The sequence below is a fragment of the Neopsephotus bourkii genome, unplaced genomic scaffold (genome assembly GCF_033783945.1).
Source record: "Neopsephotus bourkii isolate Nb327-2 ecotype Australia unplaced genomic scaffold, CSIRO-AGI_Nbou_v1 NB_1037, whole genome shotgun sequence".
Lineage (NCBI taxonomy): Eukaryota > Metazoa > Chordata > Aves > Psittaciformes > Psittacidae > Neopsephotus > Neopsephotus bourkii.
In genome coordinates this window covers 80,961-93,688 of record NW_026901526.1, presented here as the reverse complement: position 1 = coordinate 93,688, position 12,728 = coordinate 80,961, and the positions used below count along the sequence as shown (strand labels likewise).

General features: G+C 39.0%; 1 protein-coding gene across 1 annotated transcript in view; it reads right to left on the bottom strand.

The window, feature by feature from the left end:
- Positions 1-7,007, bottom strand: part of MANBA (mannosidase beta) — a 62,655-nt gene extending 55,648 nt beyond the window's left edge. Inside the window, exon 1 of the mRNA XM_061360900.1 lies at positions 6,598-7,007. Coding sequence (XP_061216884.1) covers positions 6,598-6,612 — 15 coding nt within the window. The 5' untranslated portion in view covers positions 6,613-7,007. The remainder of the gene's footprint in view (positions 1-6,597) is intronic.
- Positions 7,008-12,728: the final 5,721 nt, after the last annotated feature.

The following is a 12,728-nucleotide window of genomic DNA, read 5'->3' as shown; positions in this document are numbered from 1 at the left end:
TGAGATTTTATAGGGCCTCTTGTTTTCCATCTCCTCTTTCTCATAAAATTAGGCACATAAACCCAGAGCAAACGTCATGAACATGTTGTTAAAAAAGTACTCTTGTTTCTCATAAAGCAGTGCTAACATTTGCTGTGGATTTGGTTTATAAAAATTTAGTATGTTCATCTGCAAAGGAGCAGAAGGGTCAGCTCCAAAGAAACAACCTCAAGCATGGTTTCCAACCACACTGTTGCTTTCCTCCATGCCCTTGCTAGCTTAATCCCTTAATTGCCAGCCCAAACCCAGGACTTAAAGCAACAAGTTCTTAAATGGCTCAGTGGAAAGAGGGAAAGGCAACCAGTGGTCTGAGCTCATCTTCTAGGGGTAGCCAGCCACCCTACTTCATGCTGTTTCCACTGAGCCCTGGTGAGGAGGGGCGTAGATCACCTCTGTGAACCAGCGATGTTTCACACCATGGGATGGTTGCACTTCATCTAGCTGCTCCTCCAGCTGGAGCTGTGCAGCAGGTAGAAAACAGCTGTGCAATCCACTCAGTCTCATTTCACAATATAGATAAGGGCTCAGACATCGAAAACTCGCAATCGTGACTAGCCCACATACCTTCCAAAGGTTGTGACAGCACAGAAGACCATGAACTTTCAGGACAGCATTTGCTGTAATGCCTGTTCAATTATGAGCAGATTAGAAAGCAATTAGCTTGCTTTTCTTGGACACAGCTGACTACTCCCTCATACAGCTCAACATAAAATTGAAAATGCTCATTTAGCAGCCACTCCATGACTTTAGCTTATGGTTTGTGGCATTTTGAGGTGGATTTGGTTTGGCTTTTGTTTGTGGTGGGGGCTTTTTTTGTTGTTTATTCTTAACACATAGTCGATTTAACGAATGTTCCATTTGGATTTGTATCATTTTTACTTCATTTATGAACCAGGGCAGAATCTTGGCCAGGCCAGTAGTTTACTGGCTCAGAATGTACTTAAGTGAGAAATCTATGCCTTAGAACCAAATAATCTTGCAAACTCCTTTAAAGAAGTAATGCTACTGATAGTGTCACTTATTTATCTTCCTGTTCCTTTTTTTTTTTTCCTTTTAACAGAAGAGTCAGGTCACTGTGCATACAAAGAAAGCAAACTATTAACTGCACGTAGGTGCATGCATATGATTATGTATAGAAATGCAACCAAGCAGTAGCATTCAAAGGAACCCCAATTAACTGCAGGACTTTATTCAGTTTTACCATTTTTGCCCTTATGTTCTCTTATTATCTATGACTGACTGTAAAATTAAAGGAGGAGCATCTTGGGATGCTAAAGAGTTATTTAATAATATATATGCAATTCATACACTAAATCTCGTAAGAATAAGGTGTGACTGGCACAGAAACATGCTGCTGCTCCTGGTGTGTGGCACAGAGCGCAAGAGTGAACCAAAGACAAGAACAGGGATACCAGAGCTCCTGTCTTAGCTCCTAGCTTTCACACACCTAATTCAGCACACTGTAAGAATCCACGCTAGATACGTCTTTAAGCATTCCTGGACATGGTTAACATGCCTTTACATTTTTTATCCAAACCCTTTTGAGCTGACAACCCTTCAATACAACACAAAAGTGCCAGTCCTTCCATTCATCTGCCACACAAATCAAAAGTACATGATGTAACCACAGGTGATTTTTTGTCCCCTGAGAGCACAGGGGTCACATTTCTGAGAAACACTGGTCCAAGAGGAGAATCAGCAGCTGATCATCTTTTTGTTGCTATGAAAAAATTCTGCTGCCAACTTCAAAAAGGGATGGCTGGGACCCATACTGCGTGACAGCAGAAGCCTGTGCAGAAATTTAGCTGTTGGAACAGTTCCTCTGTGTGTATTTTTAAGACTGAGTAACCCACATTCAATATATTGACTGAAATGCAGGTCCCATTTCAGTTCAACTCCCAGCTATCTTTTAATGGGATTGGCAAGAAAGATTTGTCATTGTAGATTTGAGTTACCTGAACTGGCTTTGCATGTTGCAGAATACAGTCAAAATGAATAATATTCTCACCTTTTATAGTTCAGACTACAAAATCATTGTACACTAATAGTCAAGATCCTTGTTTGTTTCTGTCCTTATCTGTCAGGATAAGGTGCTGCTTGAGGCATCGTATAGGATATTATTTCTCAAGAAGCAGATTTTCAGAGAATTAAGTTTTAATGCTACCAAATAACAACTGAAAACTGGATTTTGTTTTTTGCTGGTTTGGGTTTTTTTGGTAGGTTTTTTTGTTTGGATTTTTTGTTTAGGTTTTTTGTGGTTTTTGTTGGTTTTTTTTTTGTTTTGTTTTTTTTTTTGTTTGTTTGTTTGGTTGGTTGGTTTTGTTTTCTTAAAGATCTTTTTCAGCAAGTCATGTGGTGGCTTCCCGTAAGAAGGAAACTGCATTTCAAGATGTTTACTGTACTTCCGTGTTTTCTTTGCCTTTTATTCTTTCTGCTGAAGACTGACTGGAGCAACACACACACAAAAAAAACCCTCAACAATGCTGTCATTAAGTATTCTTAGAACATGCTGTTTCCTCGTTCAAGGCTTATAATTAAGTTAAATCATGTTTCATTTTCATGTCCCTGGTTTTAGGGTTTGCTTTTGGGTTTTTTTGAGGGTAATTTTTAAACAAATGACATTTTTAATGTTTAAAAATTCAGGAGCTTTATCTTTTTAAATCTTAAGACACAGCACAACATTTGTGTGGCTTTGTTTTACTGTGTATTCACAGTATTCAATTGCTTTCTGAAATGTCACAAATTTAGGAGTTTACTACAGTTCTTACTTTACAATACTGCAAGTGGGTATTTTTTATCAACTAAGACAAAAAACTGAAGGAAAAAACCATGCCTTTGGTTCTGTTAGAATAAATACAGAGTAGTTCCATTCAAGCTGCCCAAATTGTGCCACATTAACCCTGAATTCTTTTGTTTCCAATTGCTATGCAATCTCCATCATCGGGACAGGCTGCGGCTGTTTTCTCTTTCAAATTCATGTCCAATGAGTTCATGCAAAGATTTTCAACAAACAAGTCTTTACAGAGTTGGGTGCAGTACTTTAAGATATTACTGCCCCCACCTGTCCACCCAGTACCATTCTTCTGCTGAAGGTTACCACCTCTGAAGCAAAACATGCATTTGTGTTTGCACCAGTTTGTATCGGGGCTTACTGTCTCTTGGTAACCGCACACCAGTGCAGATACGACCACCACACACCATGTGTCAAACATGCAGACCAACGAAAGGACCATCTGCTTTGGGGAGTTCTGCACAGATGCAGCAGTATCCATGTAGACCATGTTGGATAAATACTGGTGTCAAAAGGGACTGGTGTTCTATGACTGAAAATACCTTAAGACAGTACAGCACACCTGTGAAAGCCCTACAGCTCCTCAGTGTAATGCCTGTCCTCTGTTTCGTAACTGTCACTGCAAAACAGAACTGCTATGCAAAATAGTTACTCCCTGGGCTGTCACAAAGGCAATATGGTCCAGGGAGCCCTCCAACTACGAATGTGTAAAGGATAGACAGAAGGAATGCATTTCAGACATTATTCAGTATTTATCTTGAATTCCATCCAAAAAGGATGTTGAAAATAAAATGAGGAATTAAATTAACATTGCTTTTAGATGAGAACACTATTAATACATCACTAGAAGAGAACATTGTACTAGATTATCATAAGCAAAGTACAAAATGACAGTCTAAGTGGTAGGCCTAAAGTTTCTTTCATAATTATTGTAATGTCTGTAGGTCATTGCAAGGGGATTTACTCAGCAAACAAAATTACTCAACACTAACAGTCATGAGTAATTAAAAATAAGTATGTGGAAGGGAAATTACTGCTCCAGACAAACACTATATGGAGGGGGAAAAGGAAAAAATAGGTATATTTTTAGTTCGAAGACAAGTTCTTTAGAAGGTGGAATTACCATAGCTTTTACTCTCTTCAATTTATAAACAATTTTGAAACAACCCTAATCTGTAAGGATTAGGATTGTAAAATATATTGTAAGAGTATATAACACTGACCACTGTCATTTACCTTCTCTCATGAGCAGTGAAGTCACTGTCTTAAAGCTAGGTGTGGTGCTGTCCAAGCTCCCGGTGAACTCTCCTTAAAACTTACTTAAAACATGTCTAGAATCAAAACTGATTCTCTGGCACTTACAGGAAATCAGTAGTACATACAGGCGCATTATGAACCACCTTGTTCAACCTTTCTTAAAGGTCCAAAACTAGATAGTCACCTGTGGCCACAATGCAATGTATGACTCGTCCCTAAACACCCCAAATTAAATCCCTCAAAAGACGGGTATCACAAGTAACAAACTGTTTCTCCCATGACAGAAGTTCAAGAGGCTTCACTGAGCCTGTACTTCTCTTGGTGATTTGCCAGGTGAGTGCAGGACATACCAAACAGATTACGCTAAATATGAAACACGTCCAGCCTACTGTTTTAATGACTGTTTTCCACGCAGGTATTATGAGAATGTCAACAAAAATTTATAGCTGATAAATTGAATGAGTAAACTTAAATGGAGTTGGAGTTGCCAAAATAGCTGGGAGCTGCATGTCTTTTTCTAGCTCAGTCACCCCAGACAAACCACTGGGGCAGGTCTGGACCTCTGTTTTTCAGACCTTTAGTGGGGGTAACCTGGCTCCAGCACTAGGAACAAAAGGTGTGCAGTCATTTCTGCAAAAGTGACCCTAATGCAAGCACCAGGGAATATTCACAATGACTACTGAAAACTGTGGGTACTCAGGAGACACTTTTTTTCACTCCTGAGAGATTAATGATTATTTCAGCTCCTACAAGAATTGCCAGAATTCTTTATCAATTAAGTCCCCAATGAATCAACTAAAGCCCTGCTTATGCAACAGCATAAGCCAAGAACCTTTCTACATATGAAAAAATCTTCACTTGTCTGAGTAATTCCAGTGCAAACCCCCTACATAATAGGTACTATGTCCTCTCACAGCCCAGGATGCTACATGCGCCACATTGCTCACTGCATTGGAGCAAATGTCTCAGGAGTAAGTTACAGAAGCTGACTCAGGCATATTCATCAGGCAGATGTACTTTAATAGGGGCTCTATTATTATTTTTTTTTCTTTCCAAAATGACTTAGTACATGAATAGCACTAAAAATATGACATTCCTATCTGTAAAAAAACACAAACAAAACAGCATTATGTGTTCAATTCTCTTTGTAACAGAAAGGAAAGACTGCTGCAGCAAACAAAGAGAATTAAGTACTAGAAGGATCACAGAATACCTCAAGCTGGAAGGGACCCATAAGGACCATCAAGTCCAACTCCCTGCTTCTCACAAGGCCAACTAAAACTTAACCATATGACCAAAAGTGTTGTCCAGATGCTCCCACAACTCTGACAGGATTGGTGCTGTGACCACTTCGCTGAGGAGCCTGTTCCTGTAACCAGCCACCCTCTCGGTGAAGAACCTTTTTCTAATGCCTAATCTGAACTTCCCCTGGAGTAGCTTCATTCCATTTTCTTGTGTCCTGTCATACTCATGTATTGCCAGACTACAAATTTCTTGCTTTCATACTAGACTTTTAGTATTTTGATATTTGCAGTGGAAGAAGGGAAGGCAGGCAGGCAGGTCTATGGCTAAAAACATTATAAAGAGCCTTAGAAATCTGGAAAGCACATTGTCTCCTCAGCTCAGTCCTCCAGAAAGAAGGGCACCAGCCTCTTCAGGGACAAGCTATATTAAGATACTACTCACACTCATTTTGTTTACAGCTAAATTTTCAGTGGATCCAAATAATGTGGAGCTCAAATTACTGCCTATACCTTTGATAGCTGCTACAAGTGTCACAGTTCCATGGAAGAGCTCTGGTTCCTACCCACTAGGACTGCAGATAAGCACAAAGGCAATGGCAACCTGTAAGAAAGAGTCTAAAAGATAAAAGAGCTCACTGCTCCCACTGCCTGGGAACCTCCAAGATTGTTTCAGTAAGCACCAAGATCTTTAGCTAGCCTGAACTGGTATAGATCTACTGAAAGGAGGAAAGCTACATGTTAACTTCAGTTAACACTGTGTATATAAATGTTCAGCATACATGTGTACAGAATGCTTCACAGAAGTGCTACGATATTCTGAAAGTATTTTAAAAGTTTTAATTGAGTTAAAGAGTGAACAGCCACCTAAGTTTTTGTCACTTTTTACATACTAGCAAAATAAACAGCATTCAGCAAACAATCATTTCCAGAAGTATGGTGCTCTGTTAAAAGGGCTTCTTCACCACAGGAAGCTGTCATGACACCAAGAGGTTATTAAGCACTTAGAAGGTTTAAGATGCAGAATCATCTTGAAAACCTGTCTGTCAATAGTATGTTGATTCTCTCAGCATTTTTTGAATGCAGTTTATCAGCAGTGGTCATATCGACAAACACAGTTTTAAAGGCCTGGAACTACACCCTGAGGAGTTCCCGCCACACCAAAAAGATACTTAAAACTGATTAAAAAAATAATTTAGGTGATTTAGTTTAATGCAGTTCAATGTACCTAGCAAGTTGACAAATAACATTTTTTCCCTTATTATTCACCTTGGAATCCTCCATACTTGGTCACAGCCATGAAGCTTTAGTTGGAGGACAGAAGGGTACAACTAAGCTGCCTTCTGCCATTTCCTGCTTGGACAGTTCACTGTGGACAGCTTAACACTGACACAAGGAAGCCACTGCATGACTGGAAATAGTCACTCATTGCTCAGTGAACATCTTGGTGGCAATCTGAACTTGGACCATTTTCAAGACTTCTTTTCTTTGTTGTGTTCTCTCAGTAGCAAGGATGCTGATCCAGTGTTTATCCTTCCAGCTTCCCGGCAATGACCCATAATCTTGTAACCACGAACTATGATTACTGCTACTTCCTCCTAGCACAACTCTTCTAGAAGAGCTTATCGGTTAGCTGCAGCTGGCTCACAAGGTACAGCTGGCTGCCCTCTTCCCCATCCACACCCTAAATTATTCATGATGCACGTGTCAGCATATGCTACGTGGTAACTTTAAAAACTCGACTAACAACACTGAGCTCTTCCCCTTCACACTCTGTCACTGTGTGTCTGCACCCTACATTCCTAACACACAGCAGTTATCTATACTCATCTAACCTAAAAACTTAGTTTCTTAATCATTTTTCCCCTCGGTATTTTTACAAGCTCTCCTCCAAACAAGAACCACTACAATAATTAATAGAGTAAAAAGATTATTTGCTAAGTTACCCCTTCCCCCTTTCTCCATGCTTTGCATCTCAAGAAGCATTGCTTGCCCTAGCAATAGCATGAACCACTGGTTCATAATTTAAAAGCACTTAGGAGTCCCCAGGTGCTGCCTAGCTAGCTTATGTAAAAGAGATTCCCCACCAGATCAGGGAAGGCAGAAAAAAGCAGCCCTATCTAGCAGGGTAGATATATGTGCTAGAAACACATAAAAAGAAGTGCAGGTCTCTTGAGGTGCAGACAAACTGCTGGGTGGCCACAGGAAGGAAAATGAGGTCAGGGGAGCTGACTGGTCAACTACAACCTTTATCAGGTATCCTGCCCTATGTTCTAGCTTAAGCAGCAAACAGCAACTTCTCTTTTCATCTTCCTTTTTTTCCTGTAAAACACAACATAATGCATGTGTGGCTATAAGATGCCACATCAGCCATGTTAAGGAAAAGCAAACACAAAAAGCTGTTCCAAGGAAGTAGTTTTGCATCCAGAATTTTTAAGGTAACCTGTCAATGCCTTTCCAGAAGCCTGCCTTTTCATGTTTTCCTTCTGAAAAGTTGGAATATTTTTCTACATCAGCCATATCAGTAAGAATATTATGTGCAAAAATATAACCTCAGGGTTAACTACATTTTCTTAAAGCTTCAGTTTGGTCACACCATTCACGGTTAATCCAAACAGAATGCATTTTTACTTCTAAATAAAAAATTATGAAACCCCCCCCCTTCTTTTTTTTTTTTGCACTGAAACAGCAATTCTGAGTGTGAAGTGCAGCACATATGAAGTAGTAGTGCAAAAAAAAGCCTAGCTAAATTAAGTAACAGTCACCTACCTACCTATGTTCTAATTCAGTTGCTTTTGATTGTCTGATGAGGATACCTTTGAAGTGCAGCTTTCACTGAATCTGGAATGGATTCTCAGGAACCATAGATCATTATAGAGGTATCCTCATGAAATAAAATTTAACTGTAAAAAACATTAAGCGCAAGTTAGTACAGTCAACCATAGAAACAGGGGGTTACGATTAATTTACACAAGAAAGTTCTACCTCTTACACCAGTTAAACTCCCTATCTGCACTTGTCCCATGGCAGCTTGTCACTGAACTTGGAACTCATTCCAAGCAAACTGTGAACTCCCAAACCAAAGGATTTTTATACTACAAAAATTGGGATCGAAGGACACTTACACATTTCAGTTAGCTTCTCTTTGTAGACAAACCATGGGAAACTTTGTCCTACTTTTTGTAGTACTAGTTACCAATATCAAACTTCCATCTCTCAAATGTATAAAATTTCCTTCATTATTTATGCAACGCTAACTACTTAAGCACCCCAACTATATAGAATGATTGTATCTTGAAGATTTTATAGTGTTACTACTACATTAAAAAAATACCATAACAGTTTGCTAAATAAGCTTATGCAAAACCACTTTCATTCTCTTTTGGAGGGCTTGTATTTATTTCTACTACATGTAACAGGAGATTTGCAAAATCAGACAGTGGCTTAATACACACTGATGGCACACTGCCTTCATAAGCTTCTGCGGCAAGATTTTCTCATTATAGCACCACCGAAGCAAGAAAACCTTTCTCCAAACATCACATCACACACCCCTATTTTAATTGACCTGGCTAATCTATTTCTATATGGTTTGTTCTCTGGCTTTTCAATTCCAAACCTCTGAGAGATCAGTATTGTGGGTTCTAATAGAAATATCCTGAAGTTTTTTAATGAATGAAATCCTCACTGGGCTTCACAGTAAGGAGAAGAACTGAAGGGTGGAGTGGAAGAACACAGGTAATACAGAAGCGGAACAAAACAGACAAAAGATAAAATTTGTACTTAAGGCACACGTTAATTAGACCAGACAGATGCACTTAAGATGTGCAAGACTTTAACAAACTTCTCACAGAGATAGACATAGAAGCATGGAACTCCGCAATGGGACAATGTATGGTTAATACAAAGATGAACAAAGTTGAGACAAAAGACAAAATTACCTAGATGATTTGCAAAGCTAAGGATCCTGAAGTACAGAGCTTCAGTCTCAACAGCAGTCATTTAAGGAGTAGCCTACTCTCCCACAGGCAATCAGGTACAACCTCAGATTCAGTTAACAGCTAAACCGACACGTTCATATCAACACTGTCTCCTGATGAAGCTTCCTCCCCTCACAAACTAAAACTCTTCGCTGTTTGAAGAAGGTACTGAATTCTCATCAGCATTTGCAGTGGACAGGAAAAAAAAAACAAACCAAACCAAGCTATTCTGAACAAACACCCTTTAAAAAAAAAATAAAAAATACTACTTTACACAGAACTGTCCTATCAAATTCACTGTTTCATTTTTGGCACCCATCACTGTAAAGATGACATTTGTCACCTCTTCTAACCTAATCAAGACAGACAGCTGCTCTGAACAGTTACAGCAGTTACTGCTGCTCACCTGGAAGCTAAACTCTTTCCCTCCACAACCAATGCATATTAAAAACCCCATGTGTCACCCATGCAACACAAAAATAGCTGGCATCTTTGAACCACCCCTGCGGAGGAATGAGTGCTTGCTTCTAAATGACACAGAAGACCAGAATTCGTGCAGCATTTACAAAGGAAAATGGCAAGTCTCAATTTATGGGCACTGGCTTGTTCCATACATACCCCCAAAAGCACATCTGTCTACACTGAATTGCTCTTCCTGAGGCTACATCTGAACTGCTATTTGACAAGCTAACCTGGACACCTAAAATTCCAATTTATCAGATAACCTTATTCTAGATTATTTTGAAGCCGGCTGTTTTTACCGTATAGACTTCATGAATTGACAGCAGTGCATTTTCACTTCACAATAACATGAGCAGCCACTCTTTACCTTCTGTGCCTTCTCTCTCTTCTGCACAGTTACCCAGGTTTGTGTCCTACGTTACCATGCTTTCCCTGCACTGGCCTGCACTGTTGCCAGCATGTAATATTTCAGCCATCATTCCAACTCCCTTTGCGTATTTATGCAACAACTGCCTACAGAAATTCAAATCCAACTGTTTGGCAATTTATGCCTACTGTATATTTATGTGGAAGGCACAGGGGTAAAATAGCATCCATTCAATGACACCAAGAACTGAACAGCATAAAGCAAATTATTGTGGAGTGGCAGGTTTTTGGTTTTTAGGCTTGAAGGAATTGGTAGAGTCTATTTTAGTGAAATAACCTTTATACCTTAATATCCTTTACTGGATTATTTAGCTTAATTCCATTGTTCCTTATTTGCTTAACTCTAATGGAGACTGTTGTCTTAGCCTAGCTTTATTGCATAAAACACAAACCAGGGAAAGAAACTGAATTTAGATTTATTTTTTTGACAACTTTAAACACAGCAAGAAATCTTCAGCTGAATTTTAACTTCTGCTAAGCTTTAAATTTTATTAGGGACTTGCAGACTGAAGACTTCTTCTGAATCACTAGCCGTATCTGATGGATCTATGGTATCTGCTTCAGATGACAATGCTGTAAAACACTATCTTTTGTAACAGTGAAGGATTTGAAATAGAACAATTGAGCAGAGGCTGCAGAAAAGAATATGATATAAATGTTATAAAAAAGCTTATACTTTATAAAATCTTATTCAGAACATTTTTGGCTGTGAATGCTTAAACCATTAAGTTATCTGTTAATGCAGATTCCTTTTTGCATAAGCAATTATCAAATGTAACAGAGCCAGTATAGTACGTCTGCACACCTCTAACTAGTTCTCTTAATCATTTGCCAGACTGTAGTTCCATGCCTCCACTGCAATCAGACCTTACTGTTGTGGTCTGCTTAAAGCCAGACTTCATAGAGTCAGCATCTATAGCCTTTATATAAAAACCACGCACAGCGCAACTGAGTAGGATGTTTCTACATACACACAAAGATGTGTTTATACTAATTTTTTTAAGCAACACAGAAGATGCTGTGTGCATCAGCAGACAGGAAAAGAAAAAAACAACCCTAAGCAACACGACATCCTAAAAAGGCTCCAAAATGTGCTTAAAACCACTAAAAGTTTTCCAAGTGAAATTTAAATAAGCTGACTAGAATTGTGCTGTCAAATTCAAACCCCATTTGAACACAGCAAAAAATCTTTGAAAACATTATTCCAGAAACAGCCTTGAAATACAAGTTTCTTTCCTTGTTACATGCTTGTTGAGTCCAAGTGCCTTGGTTTGAGACTTAGTTCTCCAGAAATATTCTCAAATAAAAGCTGTTGAAAAACCCTTGTTCAATCAAAGACTTGGAATTGAACAAGGATTGAGCTGGCCTCTCTGTTCTGAAGCCATTATTGCATTTATCAGAGCTTGTCAGGGTAACTCACTCCAATATTTTCAAAACCCTTCATTTTTCACATGAAGTTCAACCTGGAAGTCTTCCCCCCCCCCCAAGTGCAAGTACTATGCACTTTTCAGACTATCTGCAGTTTTGGTATGTAGAACACTCACTGAGGTGACCACTAATAAAGCTTTTTTGTTTGGAAAATGCTAAGGTTCTTTTGATATCTCCTTATTAGCTCATGGTTAACCACCTCCTCCCCTTGCTCCCCTACTTGAAAAGCAAGCCCAATGTAACCTCCACAGGAAGCCTGCAAAAGACACTACTGAGACTACTTCAAGGACAAAACACCTGTCATTTCTTACTTCACAAAGATCTTCAGTCTCAATTTGACCTCTGTCAATTCATATATAACATCTACAATTCACCCATTGTACTTTCATCAAAATACACACTTTCTAATTACAGAAAATTATCACAGGAAGACCACTACAGATGCACAAGAAAACACAGTGGTCCAAACAAGGCTTCCAACTTTCATGTGACATCCTACTATCTCCTCCTTCCCTGACCCTGACCCTGACCCATCCACGCTTCCTTGAGTTTTATGAGGCCTGGTGCCTTGTCTCTCACAAAACATTTTTCTAGTTGATCACATAAGTGATTTCAGTAGCTATGACACCAAGACAAATAAGCATCAAATGGACACAACTGCCAAATAGGAGACAGCAACATGTTTGCAAGCTTAGAGATATAAACTTTTACCTCAGTCGTAATGCTACTGGTGTAAGCAAAAAATCTTTGGTTAGCAAAGCAGAAATACTGCATGGACTGCAACTTCATCAACAAATTTCAGAATGTCATTTCAGTGAGGCATGCACTGTTAAAAGACAGCCCAGGTTTCTAAATTTCAAGCCAACTAGACTTTAAAGTAAGTTCACTTTCATAGTTTAGAACCAGAACAAACCATGTCCAAACTACATGTTCAAATTTTTATAAAAATTAAGGTTTAACATTTATTTTACATCTAGCTTTCCACATCCATGTGGGGACAAGGAATCAGAATGTACATAACTATAAGCAGTGCAAAAGTGGTGCCGGTGTGAAGTCACAGATGCACAATAAAGTGATAGTACAGGACTAGAGAAAATGAAGCTA